This window comes from Schizophyllum commune (genome assembly GCF_000143185.2).
Source record: "Schizophyllum commune H4-8 unplaced genomic scaffold SCHCOscaffold_9, whole genome shotgun sequence".
Lineage (NCBI taxonomy): Eukaryota > Fungi > Basidiomycota > Agaricomycetes > Agaricales > Schizophyllaceae > Schizophyllum > Schizophyllum commune.
The window spans coordinates 971,468-993,879 of record NW_026089546.1 but is presented as its reverse complement, the minus strand read 5'-3'; the positions used below and the strand labels follow the sequence as shown (position 1 = coordinate 993,879).

The window sequence follows — 22,412 nt, the reverse complement described above, 5'->3', positions numbered from 1 at the left end:
ATTTGCCGATCCGGGCTTTAGCACTTGAAGCTTAAAGGGCTGCACCCCGACATTACCAGGGAAATACTGCACCTTCACCCCGTACTTACAATTTTGGTCTGTACACGGTACAGAGACTAGAGTGACTATGTGAACGATCGGATCTACAGAATCATGCCCATCCTGATGCAGTGCGGCAGCGCGGCGCCCGCCATGATCCATCCAACTTTGGCGTGGAAAGCCACACATCACTTGTCCTTCATTAGCTCCTTGGCCTTCGATATAAACTCATTTAGCGCCTCCACCTCGCCGCCCTGGCTGTCCGACTCGAACGAACGCTGCACCCTCTCGTAAAGCTTCCCGATTCCTCGATGTATGTCGCCTTCGCCCTCGCCAACGAAGTCGCTGATCTCATACATCTCATCCACCCACCGGTAGGCCTTGGGCAGCATGCCCGGTACAGATGATGTGATGCGTGAGAGCAATGCAGGAGCAGAACCATTAAGTTCGTGCAGCAGCGCGTCCGCTGTGGCGGGCGAAGACCGGTGAGCGGCTACCAGTACTATCAGCTTCCGCCCGTTGCCTACATGTAAAAGACATACCCAGGACCATTGCAGTCAATATTCCAGTCACACCCTTCGTCATACCCTACTCGCAATGTCAGACCCTTCTCGACAATCCACCCACTTAATACTCACCGCATACGACATCTTCAACGCACTTGCCGCACCCACATCCGCCCCCTCTCCCGTCAAAAGCACGATCTTCATCCCATACTCATTCAACGCAACAAACCTCTGCAATGTGTCCAGATCGCCTGGCGCCGCCGATGCATATATCGTTGGCATGTACCCACTGTCCTTTGGCGGTCCCCCAATTATTCCTGCGTCCAAAAACCGCACGCCAGTGCCAGCGAAAACGTCTCGGATTTTCTGTACGGTCGTCGGGTTCACGGCGTTACAGTCGACGAAGACGAGGTCGCTTTCATCGCCAGTAACATTACTTTTGTCGGTGTTAGCGAGGTCCTTATCGAGCGTCGCCCGAAAACGATGCGCGAATGACAGCGCGTCACGAGGTGGGAGGATACTGAGGACCCAGGCACATTTCTTGGAGAATTCGCCCAGAGGTATGTCTTGCATTCCAGCATCCTTTGCGCGCTGGTGGGACGCGGGCGAGCGGCCGGTGAGGTCAGTGAAAACGGTGCAACCGGACCTGACGAGTCGCCGCCCGATAGCGGCGCCCATCGCACCTATGAGATGGATCAGCGCGTCGCGAAGGAGAGCAAGAAACATGAGTGACGACGAAGTGGGAGAAATACGATCGAAGTGGGATACCGCAGTGGGTCAAGGGGATTCGAGAGAAGAGGCGCACTGCGGCCACGTACCCGCAGCGACGATGCCGATAGAGGCCATGTTCGGTGCTAAAGGAAGCCTACTATCTCGAAGTAGTAGATGCGAGGTCTATCTCTTCGCAGCGACCTTGCAGTTGATGACAGTGAGTGGCAAGAAGCGGAGCAGCGGGCCGACGCGATAGCACTATCAATAGTAACGAAGACGTGATAGGTCACGGATTCGCGAGAGAGCTGAAGAGGATCGTGAAAAGAGGTGGCAGTGAGAAGAGCGAGTAGTATCCCTGCCAGCTCGGTTGGTCGATGTATTCGCAGAACGGTCATTGTTGTTGTTGGAAAAGTTTACATAAGCAGAGGGATCAATAGCGTCGGACGAGCGAAAAGGCAGGTGGCAGACCACCGACGTACGCGGCCCTCGGAGAGGCTTGTGTGCGCATCGATGCGCTGGACTGGTTACCAAGGCCTTTGGCGTCCAAGATGTCGCGCTAACTGCTGCCAGCTGCGCCACACTGACCGCACATGATCACAAGGGTCCGAGGCCTCCCCGCTAGGCGTTCATACCCGACGTTCACCAGCCATCCGCGTCCGACGAGGCCAGAGTGTCGTCCTTCTTGTTCAGCAAGCGCCGGGCGTCAAGTCGGTAAAGTCCGGGGTGATCCCTGAGCCTACAGTCCCTTCATATCCAGAGCTAAGCGACGTCTGATAGGCAGCCCAAGTGGCATGAAGTATCAATCATCGACCAACAGAAGAAAGCGCCGGGAAACCCTTGTCGATACGACCGGGGCGGAGAAGCAGTGAGCTGCCCTGCAGGAACGGTAAGCATACTCGACCACATTGTTATCCTCGAAGAGTGGAGCCGACGACAGCACCACATTAGGCGAAGCGGTCCGAGGAACTGTGGTGGCCATAGGTCTGCGAACAGTGCTTGAAGTTCTTGACCGAGTCAGGCAGAGTCATTCATTTACGCATTTGTCTTCGAGTCGGTGCCTTTTGAGGTCTTCTGCCCGGACATAGCCACAGACAGACGCAAGGATTCGAAAACGAGAAGTGGTCGTTGAGTGTTGACCGTGAAGGGCGGTGATGAATTCTCCTCTTACTGAGCTTCCGAGCTCGGGTGAGGCAGGATCGAGTGTTCCGACGCCGCCGCTTCGAGCGTCGATCGCGCTGCGTGCAGGCAACGCAGCGTGTCGCACGCGCACGCAACACGTTCTACCGACCGCGTGGAGTCGTCGAGGCGCTGCACAATGATAGGCAGATTTGGAGCAAGTATTGAGATTCGGTGCAAGCCAGAGCAAGGCGGTTCGCCGCCTGCACAGTGGATAGACAGCAGTGCGCCGATCGACAAGCCGGGGCACTGCCAGAGTCCAAGGAAGCCCACTGACAAACATCGCCTCGCGACATCCGAAAGAAGTGGCAGCGCATTTGAAGAAGCAGAAGCCCGTCGGCGGAGTTGGGATGAGGGCGTCTCCTAGATTGCGGCCAAGCAACTCGAAGGGCTGGACGGGTCGGGCGCCAGGGTAGGACGGCATGCGAGAGCGCCAGCACAGGACCATGGGCCACCCAGAATGAACAGTAAGAAGAATAGGCGGCGTACCGCCGCGGCGGAGGTAGCAGCGCCTCGCGCTGGAGAGTCCTATGGGCGTCTTTTGAGAGCTTTGTGTCAGGTCGCTCGGCGGCCCGCGGGAGCCTCGGTTCGGCATGTGCCGCGTCACGTGTATCACATAGTTGAATTTCTTTCCGTCTTCGATTCTCGCTTGTTCACAGTCGTAGACCAGTTCAACTACACCTCAAAGCCTACAAACTATTCAGATGTGCGAAGAGGTGGTCCTTCAGCCCGAAGACATGGACATTGCGGTGTGTGCGTACATGGTAAGTATAGTACATATGTACATGCGAAGCGAGCGACACGGAGATCATCCATTCCTCAACGTTCAGTCATAGAACATGCCAGTGGAATAAGACATGCAGAGTAGCTAATAATACATTCCCGCGCACCGACAGAGCCAGTCCTCATCGAGAAATCTAGCCGATGGATAGGCTACAAACCGTTGCGTAGGTTCCAGACATAGCAGCTGCGCCGGGCGAGGGCACAGCCCAGGTATCACATACAGCTATGGGTATACAGCTGTACGCCCTCGGTATAGCGTCCGAGGGCAGAGCATACAGCGTTCTGTGCTGTGGCTCAAGCATCGGCCCTACAGAGGAAGTCATATAAGCCTTCTGCGCGTGCGGACAAGGCGAGCTGTTGGTGCTCACTGATGCATAGTCAGGCGGTTGACTGCCAAGGGAATGCCAACGAGGCCAACGATGAGCACGACGCAGCACGCGATCTCCCCGGCCTTGCGCAGCTTGCTCTTGCGCGCCTGCTCCTCGCGAGGCCAGTGTTTGCGGTCAAGCACTTGGCTCTCTAGATCAGGGTGGTCGAGGGTGCATCGGCATGTGGGGCTGCCGCATGAATTTGCACCTGCGAGGGTCTGAGTTCGATGACAAGGGTGATGTACGTGCGCGTACTCACCAGGGGTCCTGGTAGGGTTGTTGACACAGACGGACGAGCCACATGAGGGTCGGCGGTACGAAGGTGGACGAGAGAGGGTATAAGGAGGTAATGGCGTCGTGTCCAAGGGCATCAGCGAGCTCAAGCTCATCCCCGAGCGCAGCGCGGGCGCGCTGTAGACGGGGTCCGGGAACGTGGGAGTCTGAGGGGCGGAGTCCGAGCGCGAGCTAGACGCGTATGTCGGGGGGGCCATGGTGATCAGGGCGAGCGAAGGGGCGGAGGTGATCAGGGCGGGTGCTGCTGGTGTGCTGAAGTGTAGTTAGGGGAGGCCCTGAGCGAGGATCCGGGGTCGGGTCGAGCCTTTATAGGTACGGCCTCCGACTGTCTAATCAATCTAGTCGAGGAGATGATAGAGTGCAATGAGGCATCAAAGATTGAGTGCGCCCTAAGGCCGATGGCCTTCGTAATGTCATTCGTCACAAGCCTCGACTCGCAATTCATAGAAGCGTGTCCTAGTATGTCGCGTATCGGGCCACCGCGCCTCCCGACCCATCGTCGTGGCCGCGTACGCCGGGCGCAGTGACCACCGACAAAAGGAAGTCAAGAAGGAGTCGGTGACCGTAAAGTACGGTGCGTAGCTCGGGTGGCGTACAGAATTCCAGCTTTCGTGCGCTGCGACTGCGAAAGGCGATTCAAAGGGGGCGAGGCGGACGAGCGACAATTCCGAGGTTCGCGCGCATCGAGTGGAAGTCGGAGCGCATGGATTCGGAGGAAGTTGATAGAGCGAGGACATAGCACAGCACTGTTAGCATAGCGCATCAACCCAAAAAGTCAAGATGAAGGCGTACCTATAACGGCAGCATCTGGCGTGTGGGCCGTATGCGCCCCTACCTGATCTGGGAACAGGACAAGGGACAGCACCTGATGGGCCCAGACTTCATTGTTGTAGCCAAGCGATGGAAGCCAGATATGCTGTGCGCATCGGGGCCACCTGAGTGGCTTCGGGAGTCGGGGGTGGTACTGCGAACACCACGCCCGCGTTGATGCACCGACGTGACCTGCCTTCTTAGGCAAAAGACACTATGGCTATGGATCAGAGATGGATACATACCTGGTAGTAAGAGGTTTGGGAACGGCGGCATGGAGGCGGACAACAGACATCCGTGAGGCGAGTGAATCGCTTACTGGATGGCCAAAACAGCCCCAATCGGTGATGACTCCAGACAACACAGCAGAGCGGCGCAACCACTGTACACGAAGACGGAGAAGCACAGCATCGAGAACAAGGTCACTTGCTGTCCTCTGTCAGAGTTCAGGGACATGCTTCTTACCGCGGATGCACTGGTCTTCACTGGCACGTTTTCAAACACGCGTACACCAAGTATACTTATGAGGTCTGTCAAGAGACCCACGCCTGTTAAGTATAGAATGAGCAGACACTGGTTCGTCGGCGGTGGCCGACAAGTCATACGTACGAGGGGACCATGAGCGCGTCCGCCAAGAAGGAACAAGTCACTTTTCCAAAACGGGAAACAATTGTTCCCCCGCTCTTGCTCGACGTCAGTCACCTTTGCTATCCCCCTCGTCACATTGACTCGAAAGACCTTGCTAAATATCCATCGCCTATACTTGACGGACACAATGACTTCGCTGCGCACATTCCAGACCGAAATTGAGGACATCCACAGCCGTGAGATGGCGAAGCAGCGTCTGCAAGGCGCGCGGCAGCTCAAAGAGAAGGAGAACAAGCACCCGCAGCCCAAGAAGGAGACACACGGGGCGACAGATGACGAGCATGCTACGAGGGCTGCAGCCATTCAAGATGAGAACGATACGGAGACGAGCATGAGGGAGGTTGAGGAGCAGATCATGGTGCGTCGTCGATGTCGCGGGGGGGTGAAAGCTGACTTATTCCCCTCAAGACCCAACTCCTGGCAGGCACGCAGAAAGAACATGACTCGGCTCGTGATACCCTTGCCTCCCTCATTACCCAGCATCATGGCGAATACGTCTTCCGGATAGGCGTCAGCGCGCCACACACGAAGCTCTTCGCGGGGAAGCTCACGGACGCGGATGAGGGTTGGGAGGGGAAAGAGCGGACACTGGAGGAGGTCGACACTCTGGTCGAGGGGATCAGGACAGCCGTCGAGGAGATCGGGGGGAAGGTGCGTGTATGGGGTACTGAGGTGACGGGCGCCTAACCACTTAGCCAACTTCAGGTCTGCGTGCTCTTCGAAGTTAAGACGGGTCACCCTCGGGCGACGCTACTCCTGCGACTACCCCCTCCGAGCGTCTCTTTGACACCGGAAGTGCGCTGCGCGGTTGTGGGCAATGTCGACAGCGGCAAGTCAACGACACTGGGCGTTCTGACGCGTGGTACGGTCGGCGAACGGTCATCTCTGCTCTTCGAGCATGATCTTATTTAAGCCCAGGTGTACTCGATGATGGGCGTGGTAGCGCACGCGTAGGCCTCTTCCGCCACAAGCACGAGATTGAGACGGGGAGAACATCATCAGTGGGCATGGAGGTACGCGCTATGGTCAAGCATATACTCTAGTTCGCTAGTCCTGACCAAGCGCAGATCCTCGGCTTTGGACCTGACGGACAGCCCATACTCCCTCAATCTACCGACCCGAAGGCGGTGCACCGCGAGAAGCTTGGCTGGGATGAGATCTCCAAGCGGTCCGCTAAGATCGTCTCCTTCATCGGTATGCCGTTGTACCCATCTCACCTGTCACCCCTGCCGACACACGCTTGCAGATCTCGCCGGACACGAGCGCTATCTCAAGACCACATTATACGGCTTGACCTCCGGGGCGCCTTCCTGCGTCGTACTCATGGTCGGAGGCAACGCCGGCCTCATTGGCATGTCGAAAGAGCACTTGGCCATCGCGCTGGCGCTCAATGTCCCCGTCGTTGTCTGTATCACCAAGGTTTGCATACGTTTGCCTGTTATATATCCCTCGTTTCCAAGTAACGCCTTCCAGATCGACATGACCCCCGCCAACGTCCTGCAAGAGACCATCAAACAAGTCTCTAAAATTCTAATATCTCCTGGCTGTCGAAAAACACCGGTCTTCGTCGAGTCTATAGAGACAGCCGTGGAGCTTGCCTCGACATATGCAAGAAATCGATTATGTCCTATATTCCGATTATCGAACGTTGATGGAAGAGGGTTGGATTATGTGGGTGACTTCATGCATACCCGTTGCGGCCTATAGCGATTGACCAACCCGTCACCAGGTACGCACCTTCCTCAACTTGCTCCCATCTAGCGAGGCGGATGTGGATAAGTTCGCCGTGGACCAGCCGCTTGAGGTACGCACTCCTCTCATCCATATGCTGTTGTTTTATTGCAACTTGACTGACCACTTCCTCTTCCAGTTCTCCATCACCGAAGTCTGGAGCGTCCCCTACGTCGGCACGGTCGTGAACGGGATCATCAACAGCGGACGGATACAGGTCGGCGACCAGATCATGTTTGGACCCGACTCGAATGGGAATTTCGCGAACACCGTAGTGAAGAGCATGCAGAGGAAACGGTGCGTAGATAGACCGAAATACTCGTTCTGCCAAAGGCACCGTATGGGGCACTTACTGACGAGCTTCCTAAGAGCGGACGTCACCACCGCCGAAGCCGGGCAATGCGTCGCTGTCGCGCTGAAGCGTGTCCGTCGAACCGACGTGCGCAAAGGCATGATCATTGTCCATCGCACCGAGGCGGGCCCGCCGAAAGCCGTCATGCGGTTTGAGGGCCAGGTTCTAATTCTCTAGTGAGTATCGCAGCTGATCCTTCCCCCTCGACATTCACTATATCTAACTGCGTCTAATCCTATCCCTCTGCAGCCACAACACCACCCTGCAACCGGGATACCAGGCAATGCTGCATACAGGCGCCGTCCGACAAACGGTGAAGATCCTCTCTATGGACCACCCACAGAATGTGCTTCGGTGAGTGTTGTTGGTATCCTCGTTGAGATTCGTACTGTACAAGGTTGTGTCTGTGGCCCTCTGTTGATTGCGGAAGTCAAACTCCAAGATCGACGATCGCTAGTACACGCAGAACTTAGCTCAGTCACTGACGCGGACAACGTACAGGACCGGCGACCGCGCAACCGTGCAGTTCGAATTCATCAGCCGCCCCGAGTTCGTCAAGGTCGGCATGAAGCTTCTCTTCCGCGAAGGAAAGACGAAAGTGAGCACTGCAGTCAACGCATAGCACGGCGCTCACCCTCTGCTCGACAGGGCCTTGGTGTGATCACCAAACTGTTATGAATGAATTTCGCAGTAGTGCACTGTAGGGTGCACTGCCCGCGCTACTGATCCCTTTCTTTTCTTGCTGTCTCTTGTAATAATTGTCTGTACTGCTAATCTGGAGGATCGTGTATGTTTTATTGCCCCTGTATCCCGTCAATGTTGATCTCTTGAACTCTTACGGCCCACCCCACAGTCGAACGAACAAAAGCAACAAATTGATTGGGTAAAAGGCCATTGTGAGTATTATACAGCTCGCCACGCCTAGGGCGGGCGGCAGAAGCGCAGACGCTAGGCCTGGGCGCAGATAGTAAGGTCATGAGGTTCGTCAAAGTGGAGATTTGATGCGCAAGGCTGAGAGTTGCGGTCGAGGTCGTGTATCTCGCCGTCGAGCATGGTGCATTGAAGCTCGAAAGACACTGCATTTAACCGTCGATGGGCTGGTATGCACGGTTGCCTGCAGCCCACTTGTGACCACGGTCGGCGGAGATACCGGTGGTGATGACCGCGCCGCCGAGAAGGATGCCAGCGATCCAGGTCGCGACATGCAGAATGTACGCGCCGCCTATTAAGCATCAGTACTCGCTTGTAGTATAGAGGGTGTCAACGCACCAAAGCTGCCGCCCTTGAAGGCAGGGTAGGCCGACGTCCTTAGCTCGTGCGTCACAATCGCGAACACGATAATCTGCAGGGCAGCTGTCGAATATATATCAGCACCTAACCGTCCCCTTGAGCCATCCTATTTACCTTGCAGCAAAATCAGTCCCGAGACCGCGCGCCACACCCGCCTGCGACGCGAGCCCGAGCTCACGCCGACCAGGATCGCGAACAGCGCAATCGCGCCAAAGCCGATCGCGAGCTCCTCCAAGTAGCCCGCGCTCGTCCACGCCGCGCAGAAGCCCGCGTTGTCCGTCTCGCACGCGTCGGTGACGCGCGTGGGGAACTTGCGGCAGACGTAGTCCGTGTACGCGAGGCGGCCCTTGTTCTTCGAGGGGTCCGAAGGGTCGGGGTCGATGGGGACGAAGATGACCTGCCGCTCGCAGCGCTTGTCGAGCCCGTAGCGGACACTGACGTGCCCCTCGACGTGGTCTTGGTCCTTGGTCACGACCCTGAATTGGTGCCAAGGTGAGCGCCCAGGGTGGAGGGGATGGGGAGGGGAATCCTCACCAGTTGGTCTGCCGCGCGGAGAAGGCGTTCTAGAAGGTGGGGTATAAATCATCGCGGTTATCGGCTGAGGCATGGGGACGTACAAGAATGAGGATGGCTGTCGCCAGGAAAAAGGTGAGGACATAGGAAATCTTCCGCATCGTGGAAAGCCGTTCGTCGTCGCTGAGGACAAGCAGCTAGCCCCGGGATCCCGGGGCGGACCCCAGTGACGACATTGATTCCATACACGTGGGTTGGACCTACAACGAATGGTCGCCCAAAATGGTGCAAGTCGCAGTCCCATCCCAAGGGATACTTATGTACATCCTCAGGGTAAATTACAGTTGTCCAAGTCCTGTGTACACCGACACAGAAGCTATCGCTCCCTACGCCGGCATCCCCTCCCTCAGATTCTGGAACTTGCTCGTCCCATACTCCAGCCAATTCGGCGTCGAGTCCAACCGCCCGCCCATCGCATCCTTCACGACCTTCACCAAGCTACGCCCATCCTGGTAGTCCTTCCCAAACCCGCTGTCCGTAAGGTCCTTCCTTGGGCCGGCTTTGTCGCCGCTGAGCTCCCAGAACATGCTGCCGGCGAGCCCTTGCTGGGCGATCCAGGAGCCCTTCCAGTGCGCAATTTCCTCGGTATCAAAGGAGACCATCTCTTTGCGCTGATAGTCATAGGACCAGCTGGCGCCAAGCTGGTCGTCTCGGAAGAGGTGCGAGCCGGGGAGGGGGAGGGTCTGAACGGAAATGGTCAGTCCAGGTATTCAGAATACAATTGCTGAACCTACGCGATAGTCGTAGACACCCTGCTCCCAAGTACCGGCGCCGACACCACTGAAAGGCTTGCCGGGGCCCTCGGTCGAGGCAAAGCCTAGTTTATGGTGAGCTCTATGCAGAATCAGCAAAACAGATGCAACGTACTTCGCCCGTACAGCGGAACGCCTACGACAATCTTGTCGCGCGGCACGCCCTTCTGCAGGTACCAGTTGATCGCCGTAGAGACAGACAGCGGCTGGCCATACAGGTTCGACTGATGACCAGCAACGCTGTCCCACGAGCCGGCTGAGAAAGCCGATGTTAGCAAGCGTGGTTGACGAAGTCCACTTGCAGGACCCACCGAAGTCGTAGGCCATCATGTTCCAGATGTCGAGGTAGCGGTCCATTTCCTGGACGTGCAGACGATTGTAGTTGTCCGCACCGCACGGCGCCGCGATGGTCAACAAGAACTTGTAGTTGTAGCCATTGCGCCTCGCGTAGTCGTCCAGGCCCTGCCTGAGCTCGGCCAACAACGACACGTAACCGCGCGCCTATCAAACCCCATCAGCATTCCACCTCCAGTCTATACCTCTCCCCACTCACCTGCTCATCGTTTTGCGGATACTCGTAATCTACATCCAATCCATCGAACCCATAATCCGCCAACAAGCGCACTGCACTCGCGACGAACTTCGCCCTCAGCGCTGGGTTTACCACCACCGGGTGGAAACTCGGCGAGTACGTCCACCCGCCGATGCTCAGCATGATCTTCAGGTGGCGGTTCTGCTTCTTCAGGAGGTAGAGCTGCTTGAGACAACCGTAGAGGTTGCCGGCGGGCTCGTTCCAGGAGTCGCCCTCGTAGTGAATGTCCTGGTCGGCCCAGAGGTCGGAGAGGGCGACCTCGCCGGAGCCGGCGTTGACGTTGGCGAAGGCGTAGAGGATGTGGCTGGGGTGGTATGGGTGAGAAGATGTGTGGGAAGGGAGATGGGTAGGCTCACGTCAAGTCTTGCGCCGGGATGAGCTGGGGAGGGTACTTGCGACCATAGATCCCTGCGTGATTGTCAGTCGACGGGTGCCTCAATTGCTCGAGCAAGTCGTAACCATACCCCAGTTCACAAAGCTGCAAACGTGTCGGTCAACCAGGTCCCTCCCAACGAACTCGCTGCATACGCACTAGCCAACACTGTACTGTCCGTTCCTCGGCATCGTAACGTTCTCAGCAGGTCCTTTCACAGGCGCTTCCTTCAGAGGTTCCTTCTTGGTATACGACACAGAGAACTGGCCCGCTTTATACGCGCCAAACGCAACTATGAAGAAACCTAGAACGAGAAGGAGAATCCGTCTGTGCGTCGCGCGGTTATTAGGTCGAGGGGCGTCCTCGACGGTTAGTTGCTGCTCGTCGCGGAGGAGCTGGTGCTGAGGATCGAGATGCTCTTCAGATTCGCTGCGAGGGAGTGCGGTATAAGAGGACATTCCGAATCCGAGGCAGTACGCGCCACTGCCACAGTGACCGGCGCGAGAGCGAGGGTGACGTCATGGTAACGGCCTCATCCCATAAATACCTTCCGGATATGGAAGGTTTTATTCTTTCCTTTTCCTGATCTACTCCTGCCATGAGCGTTAGCCAGATAGCCTGCCCTGGCTAAGATAATCTGACTCTCAGACTAATGTTCCTACTTTACGCGAAGGAACTACGATGACTGCTTTAGAGCGCTGCGATATGGCGATACAGCCAGAACTAGGACACAAAATGGCTCAGCTGATGACACTGCCAAAACAGAGCGCGCACATCCGGTTCACATGGTGCTTACTTCCTTCGATACTCGTAACCTCGATGAACAGTCTGATTCATAAATCCTCCGTTGAGTGCCTCGAGCCTTACCGAAGATCTGCCTCGCCGAGTATCTTCCTCTTCCCCTACATATAGAGAGGCCGACGCAAGGTATCGTGCACCTTGCTGTTCATCTCACTATGATCATGAAAGTTTCCGCTACGCTCTTCACCGTCGTCTTTGCCAGCGCTGGTAAGGACTTGCGAGAGAACCGTGACAATGTCATCGAGCTATACCTAATGCGATGAGCGATCAGGCATCGCCATCGGTGCGCCTCAGCTCCCAAGAGCTACTGGCACCACATCTGCAGCTGCCGCCACCGGATCGCAAATCCGTGCCGTTCAGGATCCTGTGTTCCACTTCTACCTCCAGAACAATGGTCAGTAGCACGTCCCATCCCTTTCCTCTTACTGCTCACCAACGCTCGTCGAATTCTCCGCTTCCCCTCTGACCCCTCTCCAGTCGGCACCCCCATGCTTGGCCCCGAGTCCTCCTCCGGGTACTTCACCCTCGGCTCCACCATCGCCCTCAACTCCGACTCCTCCGCCACCCCCCTCTACCTCAATGTCAACTCCTCCGTCTCCACCTCCTACCAGCCGCTCACCCTCGACGACACCGCCTCCACGACGGATTGGGGGTTGGAAGGCGACACAATTATCCTGACGAACCCGCGTCAGCTCAACTTCTTGGCGTGCGCGACGGCGGACGCGGCGTTCTATGATGTGTATGTGCAGAATGGGAACGACACGCCAGGGGGGAGTTGTACGATGATTACGCTGCACTTGCCGTGTTTGTGTTGAAGGTGTATATTGAGCAGGGACGGTGGGGTGGCCTAGCTGAATGGATAGGCGAATGCGTGTTGTGTATTCTAGCAGGAATCTATGGTGATCAGGTAGATGGATCAGGCTCTCACCGCGCCTGATTCTTGCTAGTCTAGTCGTGTATTCATCCGCGCTCACGGCTGCCTCCCGCCCCCCTTCACCCTTGCATGCTCCCGCTTGATCGCCCACTCCACCGCCTCCGCCACGTCCTCCGCAATATGCGTCGGCCGGTGCCGCGGCGGGCCCTCCTCGGGGTCGTACACGCCCGTGTGGACGAGGACAGAGTTCCAGTTCGCGCCGTTGGCGCCGGCGATGTCTGCGTCGTAGCGTCAGTCCCAGAAAGTGCCAAATCAGAACACACCACGAGGAAGGTGCAAGAATTTCTTGCGTTGACAGTGGGTGCAAGGATATCTTGCAGTGGCAGGGATAGACGTACCAGATTCGGGGTTATCTGCAGGAGGGCGTAAGTACGAGCCTCAATCTTTAGAGACAGGCATGTGCAAGCTTACCACCAATCATGTACACCGGCGGCAGCGCACTACGTATGCCATACAGCTTCTCGAGTCGGTCAACTAGGACCTTCTCGGCGAACTTGTACGTCGCCTCCGTCGGTTTGCCGTATTGCACGTAGGGATAATTCAAGCCGGTGAGGGACTGCAAGGTATGGTCAATACGGCGGAAGGCCATACCCCCTAAAGATGTCGTATATCTCAGACGACTGCTCACTTTGTACACCGCCTGGAACGCCTCCCTAAACGCCCCCTGCCCGATCCTTGGTCTCGCAAAGTCGCTCTTCCAGATAAGGTCCGGGTTGCAGAAGACGATTTCGATGGGGTTCTCTACTTGCTGCTTCGGGGAGAGGTGCGGGCCGCCGATGATGCCGCCGGACTGGACGATGTCGAGGAGGATTTGGACTGGAGACGAAAAGAAAGGTGTTAGGATGGTGTACAATATGTGTGCAGAGGTCAAAAGAGAAGAGCACTCACTATCTAGCGCCCAGTTCCTCGGGTCGTGGAATACGAAGACAGCGTGGATGGGTATTTGCGAAAAGTCGAGGCCTTTCTAGGGTATTGTCAGTATCGACCCTCGAGCATCTGCATGTGGCCTTGATTGCTCACCCTCGCCGCAGCTCGCTCGAAGTCAGTCTGGTCGTGGAAGTTCCACACGGCGTGATTCCAGTTGTGCACGTCGAGGGTGGTGTAAACGTGCTTGTAGCCGTACCTGCGGATAGTACGGTAAGTTGAACAGTCAGAAGAGCGTCAACGGCATTCGGAATGACACTCACTCCTCCGCAACCTCGCGACACTCGTTGCCTTTTCCACCGAGAACCAAGATGGGCTTGTCGGCGTACTGCGAGGCCTTGGTCTTGAGGATAGTATGCGCTTGGAGGATTTGTTGGTTGTCAATCTGATAGCGGGTCAGCTTCGAAAACGCCCAAAAATGTGGAAGAAGCTACATTACCTTTGTTCCAAGTTGCTCCGTCAGTTTCTTAGCCCGGATGGACTCGGAGACGCCACCACCGTTAGTGAGCTGAGTTGCAAGTCAATCAGCAGTTCAGAAGGCCTATAGACAGGGCGTACAAGAAGAAAGGGTATGCGACTGTCATAGCAGAGTAATGAGAATGAATTAAGCCTTCCAGGTGCAATATAGGAGACTTACGATCCGAAAGGGTTATTTCCCTCGAGCATGGCAACAGCCTTCGAGGCAGCAGGGATGACACTCGGACCGTGTACGAAGACACCATCCTATTATCAATGTGGTTAGTCAAGAAGCCTCTCGTACCTGCAAAAAAGCTTACTATGTCGAAGACGAATGCCAAGGGTGGCGGAGACGCTATAGAGTTCAGAGCAAGAAGTACGAAGGTCAGTTCGTCTGCCAAGTTGTCGCGACAGCGAGCTGATCATACCCTTCGATATATACCGACATTGATTCAAGGTCGCGGGGGTAGAAAGTCGTACCCGAGGGGCACAACAAGATGCCCTGCGGATTCCGAACATCACGAGGCTGTCACGGAAAAGAACAAGGGTGCACCTGTTTGGCTGTATTGACAGGCGACGGAGGTATTCGGGCCGGCGGCTTCATCAACGGTCAATTGAAATCATGCGAATTTCATTTTCTTTTGTTCTCCTGCGCCGCGTCGTATACCCAGAAGCTTTTTTAAGCTCAAAGTTCCCTCGCTCTTGACCTTCATCTTTCTGCAAGAGGTCGATGACAACCAGGTATACTGCGCGTGCATCCAATAATCGAAAGACGTTAACATCGAAGCTCAGGCGAACATGATACCCTCACGGCTGCTCACATCAAGACTGCCTCAGTCGTCGCCCTCCGTGGCGCTGGAAAAGGGCGCATACCGCATGCGCAGCCCTACAAACCTCACCCGACCTCGCGCACAGTCTGCCCCTACGCGCCCACCCCACATGCGGCGAGATCGCGACACCGACCGCAAGAACGCCTACCTCGCCATTCTCATCGTGCTCCTCGCTATCGCCTGCCTCGGCTCCTTCGGCGCCGCCTACTACCTCTTCTCGACAAGGTGGGCAGCACCCCCACCCCGCTCTCCCTCCGCCCTCGCTCCTGCTGACGCCGCCGCCCAAGTCATCGCATACACCACCCCAAGCCCGCTCACCCGTGAGCCCGGCGAGAAGTACCTATCGTACCTACCGCATAGTGGCTTCCACAATCAACGCATTGCTTTCGAGAACGCGCTCGTGCTCGCCCGACTGCTCAATCGCACGCTGCTCGCGCCACCCGCGCGCCTGGGGGCGCCGCTGCGCTACGTCAAGTACGCCAACCTCGTACGCCACCTGGCGCTTTCGGATAAGGAGGGGTTGAGGCACTGCGCCATGGTGCCCGAGAGCATCCCGCTCCCGCTAGAATGCATCGGCTACGACACATACACCTTGGTTCCCTGGGGCTGGCTCGTCGACCTCCGTGGGATCTCGCAGAAGCAAAAGATCATCTACCGCTGGAATATGTCCGAGTACTACGTCCCCGAAGCCCTCGATCTTGCACCCTCCGACATCCTCCCGCTCCATGAGAACGATGTCTACCAATATCGCTTCGTCGACACCCTCACCAACCTTTCGCCCTCTAGCAGCAAGTTCGCCGAAAATCTCTACATTGCCGACCTTGCTCGCGCCCCGGAAACTGTTCTCGAACTCGGCACTCTCTTTGGCTCCTCGCGCATCCGCCTCCGTGACCCCGCCAACCTGCGCCTCCGCCGCGACATCCGCGGTAGCATGCCTTTTGCGAGCCCCGAGCTCCTGCGCACCGTGCACGCCATCACTCGTCGTCTCGGCCGGGACTTCGTCGGCGTACACGTCCGGCTGAGCGACGGCGTCTTCAAGGAGAAGCGCGCGACCCTCGCCCGCGATATCTGGCGCGACCTCGTTTACAATGTTAGCAGCGCCCTTGACGACTCAACCTTCTCGCAACTCGAGAACATCGCCTGGTCGCCGACGCACGCTACACGTACCGGCAATCCAGCCTTCCGGCGCTCGCCTTGCCGTCGCTGGCCGCACCCTAAGGACCTGCGCAAGTACAACGTACCCGTCTTTCTGTCTACCGATATCCCCGATCCGGAGAACGACCCTGACCTCGCGGGCTTCTTCCGCACGTTCCCCTGCACGCACCTTCTGGGCGACTACGAGGCGGAGCTGGCTGGACTCCGGCGATTGAAGAACGGCTACGACGGACTGGCGATGGAGCCTTTCCTGCTGCCCTTCCTAGACGCGATGATTGTGGGGCAGGCGAAGGTGGCGGTGGGGACGGAGGGGAGCACGTTCAGCCGGTTCATACTGGATGTGCTGTGGAGGGTGAATCATGGGCTGGAGATTGAGCAAAGAGGCTGAGTATATGGATAATGTACTGATACAAGAGAAGGGGCCATGGGATAGAGATACTGTACATTTATGACGGCGCAGGCCTTGGGGGACAGAGAGAATAGTTATTCAGGCCCGCCTGACGCGCAGCGGCATTCCGTCCTTCGGTTCTGAGGAATCGTCAGCAAGTTTCAGAGCCTACATACACGACAAACTCACTCATCGTCACTGCTGCAGTCGGCTGCGGTACCTGCCCTTCGCACGCGGGCTCGAACTCGAATTGGGCAACGAGGGCTCTGTGGAATGTCGTCAGTAGCTGGACCACAACATTGTCAGCAAGAACATCGAGCTAGACAAGCACGACGTCCAGCTGGGCAGTAGGACTACAACAACGTCGAACTTGACAACCACAAGATCAAGCTGGACGACCGCAACGTCGAGAGCCGCACACAAGCAAGCTCAAGCCAAATGGAGATCCACTCACGCCAAGATCGCCTTCATCTCAATGATCGCCATCGTCTTCCCAATGCAAGCATGCGGGCCGGCAATGAACGACTGGAAGTGCGCGCTCTTGGGCGGGTCGAGCCAGCGCGTGGGGCGGAACTCCTCAGCGTCGGGGCCCCAGAAGGAGCGCATGGTGTTGACGACGCGGATCTGGGAGGCAGCGGTCATCATGATGATAGTCGAGAGTACATGGACGGGTGAAGAAGAATGGAGGGAAGGAATGGGTAACATTACGAGAAAGGCTGGCAAGGGAAGATGGGATAGCGAGCGGGGAACGCACTGGCACATAGAACACCGTCCCCTTCGGCACGAGCACGCCGTCGATGTAGTCCGTCTTCGCCGCCTTGCGGAACGTCATAGGCACGGGTGGCATGAGGCGAAGGCTTTCCATGCTGGACAGGACGTCAGTATTCATGTCAGACGCTGCACCTAGACGAGAGAGGAAGGGAGGCTATGACAAAAGGAAGAGGCCTTCAACTCACACCACACACTCCAAAAACTTCAAATCCTTCAACGTGCGATAGTCAGGATGCGGGTTCACGTCGTAGACGGGTTTGAGCTCGTCGCGGAGGCAGCGTTGACTTTCAGGGTCTTTGGCGAGCAGCCAGAGGGTCTGGGAAGTATGATCAGTGGATATGCCTCCTTGGACCAGATAAAACAACCACACTCACCCAAGCCAACCCAGAAGCCGTCGTCTCATGCCCCGCACCGAGGAAGGTGAGGACCTGATCCATCATCTCCCCATCGCTCATCGCATATCCCACTTTCCTACCCTCACTGGCTTTTTCTTCCGCCATCCGCGCGCGCACCAAGATACTCATGATATCCTTCTTCGTCTCGAAATCGCCCGGCGCGGAGTGCGCTTCTTTCATCTTCTCCTCGAGAATGCCGGCGGAGACGCGCTTGATGCGATGCATGGATTCCAGGAGGATGCGGGTTTGGGCTGGAGGTGGGGAGTCAGTCACAGGGGAGAAGGGCAAGAAGCCGTAGTCAGTAAAGTTAGTTAGCCGGTGCGGCGTCAAAGGTGAACTCACGCTGCACAAATTTCCCCAGTACCTCCCGCCACCGATACGCCATGTCTGACTGCAAGAACCTCGCCGCGCCGGGGATGCTCACGAGCGCGATGAACCGCGCGAGCATGCGGCCGTCCTGCATGTTCACGAGCTCCTCGTACGCCTCCGCGAGCTCGTTGTGCGGGTTGTGCAGGGAGTCGGTGCGGTAGCCGAAGGCGGTCTCGCAGATGATGTCGAGGGTGACTTTGCTCACTGAGGGTGGGTGTCAGTGGGCATGCGTATGAGTGAGCAGGCTTTATAGAGGGTATGGAGGGAGAAAAGAATGGACAGAGCGGCAACTTACTCCACTCATACATATGAACTATGGGCGCCTTCGTTCCCGACCTATCCGCGTCGACCTGCGCACCGATGATCTCAAGGAGGCTGTTGCGATCCTCGTGTTAGCCGCGCGATGTCCACCTTTTTCCTCCGAGCAATATGCTTACCCGTCAATGGCCTCGTAGTACATGTCCGTCTCTGCAATCACGTTAGCGAATGTGGTCGCTACCGCGAAATAAACGAATGGGAAGAGGTGGACACTCACGAGCGGCCAAATTAGGCAGCGAAAACGCCGGATTCATCACCTTCCTCATGAGCTTATGTTCTTGCCCCTCGACGGTCAAGAGGCCATTGCCTGCCACAATCCCCAAGACGTTGCGCATGAAGTCGGGCTGAGGAGAGCATCGTCAGCCTTGTGTGGTGTCACAAAAGTACTTCTCTCGAAGACGAAAGTCAATATCTTATTCACTTACCCTTGGATGATCTACCGACTCCTGCAAGATCTTATGCAGGGCCTCATGCGAGGTGAATATCAGGCGCTCGATCCCCAGTGGGCCCACCGCACGTACGACGGGCCCGTACTGCTTGACCCATTCCCGCTGCAGCACGCCGGCTTCGCTCCTGATGATAGCGGGGAAGTGGCCAGCGAGGAGGGTCCATAGCTTTCGGGTGAGCCAATTGCCGGATGGATTGGACGAAACAGTGCTTGGAAGTCCATCGCTACCGAGGGGAGGACCGGGGACGTTGCGGATAGGGGAGAACAGGTAGGGATAAATGATGAGCTGGTGAAGGGTGCGGTAGGTGAGGAAGACTGAGGGTTTGTGGTCAGACCAGGTCAAGTCCTTTGCATATGAAGATCACTCACGCGAAGCTCCCACCACAACATACGTGCCCATTCCAAAATCAGGAAGGGTCACCGTCAGCGGTCGCTCTCCCGCAATAATCATGGTGCAGTGCTCGCTAATTGCCCGATAATGAAGAGATGGTGGGGTAAAGAGGCAAGATGTGGGGAAGCAGCAAGCCCATCAACATCGCAATTACCTTCATGTGATTGAGCGCCGTCTCGCGTCAGCTGAACGTTGGGGTCCCACAGCTGTCAATATCGAGAGATGTTATTCGCTGTGCTCAAGTCTTCTCTCCGACATCCAGCGGATACACATCGCATGTCGAAGGAGGGCGAGGGCAAGGTGCGAACGCGGCGCGCTATGCCGAGAATACGTCGGTCACGGCGTGACCGATCGCGTCGGGCGGCGGGCCGACACGCACCGATTGACTTGCTCTTGACCGCGTTGACCGCGACTCTCTTTGGTGGCAGACAGACCAGGATGGCCCTCGCAAAACCGACGCAGCTCTTTATTGCGGGGCTGGGCAGCATGACACACCCAGCGACAAGACATAGGTGGGCCAGTTCCGTCTCCGAAAGTACGCATGAACTCATGCTGTCCTTCCTAGCGTTGGTCAAATTATCGTAGACGGTCTGGCTGCGAGGTTAGGCATCCGGGTAGAGAGCTGCAGGAATGGTTTCGTGGGCACCGGCAGAATGAGTCTCGGTGACAATACGGGAATGGTTACCCTGTACAAGACCAGTACGTCGCTTGTAACCCACCCTTTCCATCTCTTGTTGAGACGTATGCCATTAGAATTTCCCATGAATCTCTCCGGCCCTCCCATCGTAGCGAAGATGCAAGAACTCAACATGCGGGACCCGGAGCGCTTGATTGTCGTCCAAGATTCCCTGGACCATGAACCTTTGAGCCTGTCGGTCAAGAAGGGCGGGTCTGCAAACGGTCATAACGGCGTGAAAAGCACTATAGCTGCGCTGGGAGGGAAGAGCAACTTCTGGCGCTTACGAGCTGGCATCGGACGCTCTGGCGGCGACATCCCCAACTATGTCCTTGGTCGTCTGTCTAATCATGAGCGTACATATTGGCGAGAAGAGGGTATCGACGAGGTCATAGCAGCAATCGAGAGGATAGCAGAGAAGATGGGCACACGGTAGCCTCACAGCTCTTTTCTCATTGCCCCAATCCTTTTCTTGAGTCCTTCGCGTTGAAACTTTGGAAAGTTCATAAAGCCCCGGCCCGCCTTCCGGAAGTATTCGCGAAGCGCGGTCACCATGGCGATTTCGAACATCGGCGCGTCCCGCATCATCGGTCCGCCGCCGGTAGTCATCAGCGCTGCAGCCTGACGACCTTTCCTTCCTTCGTACCACCACCACCTCTCGCAGGCAAGACCTCTGGCAGGTCCCGCACCCTCTTTTCTTCGTTCTTCAACCGTCCCTTGGACCCTTTTCTTTAGCCCACCCACACCGCTATCCGCAAGCTTGCTTTACTTGTCTCCCGACGCTCCCGTTCTTTTTCAGCAATCTGCATCCAGCCACTCGACCGACAATTCACTCAATTACTGACAAGATGCTGAACGTTCACTCTGCGACTACCCCGCGTCTCGCTGCTTTCAGCCCGCTGCCTTCTCCCCGGATGCCTACGCCTCAGACGGCCAGCTTCTTTCCTCGCTCCCCCATGCCTGGCATGCGGGGTCAGGAAGGTCAGTCTATCGCCACCTCATAGTCCATCGGGTACTGATCCTTGCACCAGAGGTGCTTGACCGCTGGATGGAAGGCTTCCAGCAGCACGAACAGACCCTTGTGCGTGTCGGTCTCGTGTGGCGATACTGCCTGCTGATGTTTACTTCCCAGGCTGCGATGGCTCAGGCTACCTTGGATCAAAGCTTCAGGGATGAGCTTGCAACCATCGAACAATGTAAGCTCCTCCATTCGTGTCTGTCCTTTGGTAGCTCATAACTCGCAGGGTTCACTGTGCTTTCCGAGTCCGAGCGCACGGCGACCGCCTACACGCTCCTCCAGCACTCCAACCTGTCGCAGCTCCATTTCTTTGCGTCTGTTACGCAGCAGATGATTCGCACCATTGAGGGCCAGTGCATGTCGCGTACGTGCCACTTACTTGCGCTCATTAGGTCATGCCTAACCCTTCGGACAGCTGCTTTCCCTGACCGTAGCCGCAAGCAGCGTAACAATGACTCGCTGCGCCCTCCTCGTCTCCAGATGCCTACTTCCTCTCCCTCGTCCCCGCGCTCTTCTCCGCGCGTGGACTCTTACAACACCCCCTCCACCGCCGTCGACAACAACCCGGGCCTGCCCCTCAAGAGCAGCAAGGCCCTCGACTTCCCTGATCTCCCCGACACCGCCCAGGAGCTCATGATCCCCGGCCGCGCGCCGGACATGGGCTCCTGGGCGAACCTCGTCCCGACGCCCCAGTTCAACATGTTCCCCAAGGCGCCGGAGAAGCCCGCTCTCCCGACCTCCCCCTTCGGCGTGCTCAACCAGTTCAACCTGAACACGCCTAACCCGGCGGAGACGCAGACACAGATGCTCGCGCTGCAGCTCATGATGAACGGGCTGATGAAGAACGGGCAGGCGGTCGACGCGAACGTGCAGCCCGCGGTGCCTGCCATGTCCGAGCCGCCCAAGCGCGCGCAGCGCGCCTCCGTCTCATCGGCGTCCAGCAACACCAACAACCAGAACAACTGGCGCGCCGGCGGGGCGCAGAACGGCGGCGGGCGCTACGGGAACCGCGGCACGCGCGGCTCCGGGCGCACCTCGGGTGCCCGCGGCGGCGCGGGCGCGAACGGCGCGACGCCGCTCACCGAGGAGGGCTTCGACCCGCGCATGCTCACCGACATCCCGGGCTGGCTCAAGAGCCTGCGCCTGCACAAGTACACCGCGTGCTTCGCGCACATGCCGTGGCAGGAGATGGTGATGCTCACCGAGGAGCAGCTTGAGGCGAAGGGCGTCACCGCGCTTGGCGCGCGCCGCCGCATGATGAAGATGTTCGAGGTCGCGCGGAAGAAGATGGGCATGGAGGAGGGTGGTTCTGGTAGTGAGGGGGAGGCGGAGCCGTCGATGGACGTGTCATCGTCGAAGACGCCGTCACCGGCGGCGCCTACTGTTGCCCTTCGTGCGTGAACGAGCTCGGGACTGCTGTAATTACTGCCAAGCTTTGTGGACAATTTTTGGCGTTGTACGCCGATTTCAATCCCTTTATATCGATGCAAATATAGGATGGTACCACAAACCTTGGCTGACCTTGGCGTGAGCTTCACAA

General features: G+C 57.1%; 12 protein-coding genes across 12 annotated transcripts; 5 read left to right on the top strand and 7 right to left on the bottom strand.

The window, feature by feature from the left end:
* Positions 1-55: 55 nt before the first annotated feature.
* On the bottom strand, positions 56-1,547 carry SCHCODRAFT_02634217 (6-phosphogluconate dehydrogenase C-terminal domain-like protein). Its single transcript, XM_003029281.2, has 4 exons — positions 1,364-1,547; positions 678-1,228; positions 582-627; positions 56-532 (listed from the first exon to the last, which is right to left on the bottom strand). Exons 1-4 carry the CDS (start codon positions 1,389-1,391, stop codon positions 228-230), a joined length of 930 nt encoding a protein of 309 aa, XP_003029327.1. The 5' UTR covers positions 1,392-1,547; the 3' UTR covers positions 56-227.
* Positions 1,548-3,139: 1,592 nt separating this feature from the next.
* On the bottom strand, positions 3,140-4,275 carry SCHCODRAFT_02634214 (uncharacterized protein). Its single transcript, XM_003029280.3, has 3 exons — positions 3,843-4,275; positions 3,584-3,791; positions 3,140-3,522 (listed from the first exon to the last, which is right to left on the bottom strand). Exons 1-3 carry the CDS (start codon positions 4,072-4,074, stop codon positions 3,510-3,512), a joined length of 453 nt encoding a protein of 150 aa, XP_003029326.1. The 5' UTR covers positions 4,075-4,275; the 3' UTR covers positions 3,140-3,509.
* Positions 4,276-4,457: 182 nt separating this feature from the next.
* Positions 4,458-5,020, bottom strand: SCHCODRAFT_02634211 (uncharacterized protein). Its single transcript, XM_050345806.1, has 3 exons — positions 4,933-5,020; positions 4,670-4,883; positions 4,458-4,499 (listed from the first exon to the last, which is right to left on the bottom strand). The coding sequence occupies exons 1-2, from the start codon at positions 4,961-4,963 to the stop codon at positions 4,759-4,761; spliced, it is 156 nt and encodes a 51-aa protein (XP_050198808.1). The 5' UTR covers positions 4,964-5,020; the 3' UTR covers positions 4,458-4,499; positions 4,670-4,758.
* A 215-nt stretch (positions 5,021-5,235) lies between these two features.
* Positions 5,236-8,268, top strand: SCHCODRAFT_02634209 (P-loop containing nucleoside triphosphate hydrolase protein). The gene is made up of 13 exons (XM_003029679.2): positions 5,236-5,693; positions 5,744-5,986; positions 6,041-6,197; positions 6,254-6,348; positions 6,403-6,529; positions 6,582-6,754; positions 6,809-7,006; positions 7,065-7,139; positions 7,206-7,363; positions 7,436-7,594; positions 7,668-7,772; positions 7,920-8,016; positions 8,067-8,268. The coding sequence occupies exons 1-13, from the start codon at positions 5,463-5,465 to the stop codon at positions 8,094-8,096; spliced, it is 1,848 nt and encodes a 615-aa protein (XP_003029725.1). The 5' UTR covers positions 5,236-5,462; the 3' UTR covers positions 8,097-8,268.
* Positions 8,269-8,273: 5 nt separating this feature from the next.
* On the bottom strand, positions 8,274-9,426 carry SCHCODRAFT_02750903 (uncharacterized protein). Its single transcript, XM_003029279.3, has 5 exons — positions 9,326-9,426; positions 9,243-9,271; positions 8,823-9,184; positions 8,688-8,771; positions 8,274-8,640 (listed from the first exon to the last, which is right to left on the bottom strand). The coding sequence occupies exons 1-5, from the start codon at positions 9,380-9,382 to the stop codon at positions 8,501-8,503; spliced, it is 672 nt and encodes a 223-aa protein (XP_003029325.1). The 5' UTR covers positions 9,383-9,426; the 3' UTR covers positions 8,274-8,500.
* A 65-nt stretch (positions 9,427-9,491) lies between these two features.
* On the bottom strand, positions 9,492-11,496 carry SCHCODRAFT_02634205 (glycoside hydrolase family 18 protein). The gene is made up of 8 exons (XM_003029278.2): positions 11,158-11,496; positions 11,090-11,103; positions 10,982-11,033; positions 10,587-10,929; positions 10,345-10,534; positions 10,149-10,289; positions 10,016-10,098; positions 9,492-9,964 (listed from the first exon to the last, which is right to left on the bottom strand). The coding sequence occupies exons 1-8, from the start codon at positions 11,454-11,456 to the stop codon at positions 9,608-9,610; spliced, it is 1,479 nt and encodes a 492-aa protein (XP_003029324.2). The 5' UTR covers positions 11,457-11,496; the 3' UTR covers positions 9,492-9,607.
* Positions 11,497-11,934: 438 nt separating this feature from the next.
* SCHCODRAFT_02634198 (uncharacterized protein) lies at positions 11,935-12,888 on the top strand. Its single transcript, XM_003029678.2, has 3 exons — positions 11,935-12,006; positions 12,071-12,193; positions 12,277-12,888. The coding sequence occupies exons 1-3, from the start codon at positions 11,955-11,957 to the stop codon at positions 12,612-12,614; spliced, it is 513 nt and encodes a 170-aa protein (XP_003029724.2). The 5' UTR covers positions 11,935-11,954; the 3' UTR covers positions 12,615-12,888.
* Positions 12,577-14,646, bottom strand: SCHCODRAFT_01157650 (HAD-superfamily hydrolase). Its single transcript, XM_003029277.2, has 12 exons — positions 14,542-14,646; positions 14,434-14,468; positions 14,295-14,380; positions 14,216-14,234; positions 14,097-14,165; positions 13,921-14,042; positions 13,754-13,856; positions 13,622-13,697; positions 13,362-13,549; positions 13,145-13,289; positions 13,072-13,086; positions 12,577-12,951 (listed from the first exon to the last, which is right to left on the bottom strand). The coding sequence occupies exons 1-12, from the start codon at positions 14,630-14,632 to the stop codon at positions 12,770-12,772; spliced, it is 1,131 nt and encodes a 376-aa protein (XP_003029323.2). The 5' UTR covers positions 14,633-14,646; the 3' UTR covers positions 12,577-12,769.
* A 124-nt stretch (positions 14,647-14,770) lies between these two features.
* SCHCODRAFT_02634191 (uncharacterized protein) lies at positions 14,771-16,931 on the top strand. Its single transcript, XM_050345805.1, has 3 exons — positions 14,771-14,851; positions 14,903-16,626; positions 16,676-16,931. The coding sequence occupies exon 2, from the start codon at positions 14,912-14,914 to the stop codon at positions 16,484-16,486; it is 1,575 nt and encodes a 524-aa protein (XP_050198807.1). The 5' UTR covers positions 14,771-14,851; positions 14,903-14,911; the 3' UTR covers positions 16,487-16,626; positions 16,676-16,931.
* Positions 16,149-19,299, bottom strand: SCHCODRAFT_02634186 (cytochrome P450). Its single transcript, XM_003029276.2, has 12 exons — positions 19,157-19,299; positions 18,765-19,102; positions 18,557-18,683; positions 18,459-18,489; positions 18,317-18,396; positions 17,995-18,225; positions 17,632-17,903; positions 17,443-17,573; positions 17,241-17,352; positions 16,941-17,110; positions 16,676-16,752; positions 16,149-16,626 (listed from the first exon to the last, which is right to left on the bottom strand). The coding sequence occupies exons 1-12, from the start codon at positions 19,236-19,238 to the stop codon at positions 16,586-16,588; spliced, it is 1,692 nt and encodes a 563-aa protein (XP_003029322.1). The 5' UTR covers positions 19,239-19,299; the 3' UTR covers positions 16,149-16,585.
* Positions 19,300-19,616: 317 nt separating this feature from the next.
* On the top strand, positions 19,617-20,290 carry SCHCODRAFT_02510441 (peptidyl-tRNA hydrolase; the record flags this gene model as incomplete). Its single annotated transcript, XM_003029676.1, has 3 exons — positions 19,617-19,690; positions 19,744-19,877; positions 19,932-20,290. 3 exons carry the CDS (start codon positions 19,617-19,619, stop codon positions 20,288-20,290), a joined length of 567 nt encoding a protein of 188 aa, XP_003029722.1.
* Positions 20,291-20,489: 199 nt separating this feature from the next.
* Positions 20,490-22,382, top strand: SCHCODRAFT_02634180 (uncharacterized protein). Its single transcript, XM_050345804.1, has 5 exons — positions 20,490-20,835; positions 20,886-20,935; positions 20,987-21,050; positions 21,099-21,236; positions 21,288-22,382. The coding sequence occupies exons 1-5, from the start codon at positions 20,703-20,705 to the stop codon at positions 22,271-22,273; spliced, it is 1,371 nt and encodes a 456-aa protein (XP_050198806.1). The 5' UTR covers positions 20,490-20,702; the 3' UTR covers positions 22,274-22,382.
* The last annotated feature ends 30 nt before the right edge of the window (positions 22,383-22,412 follow it).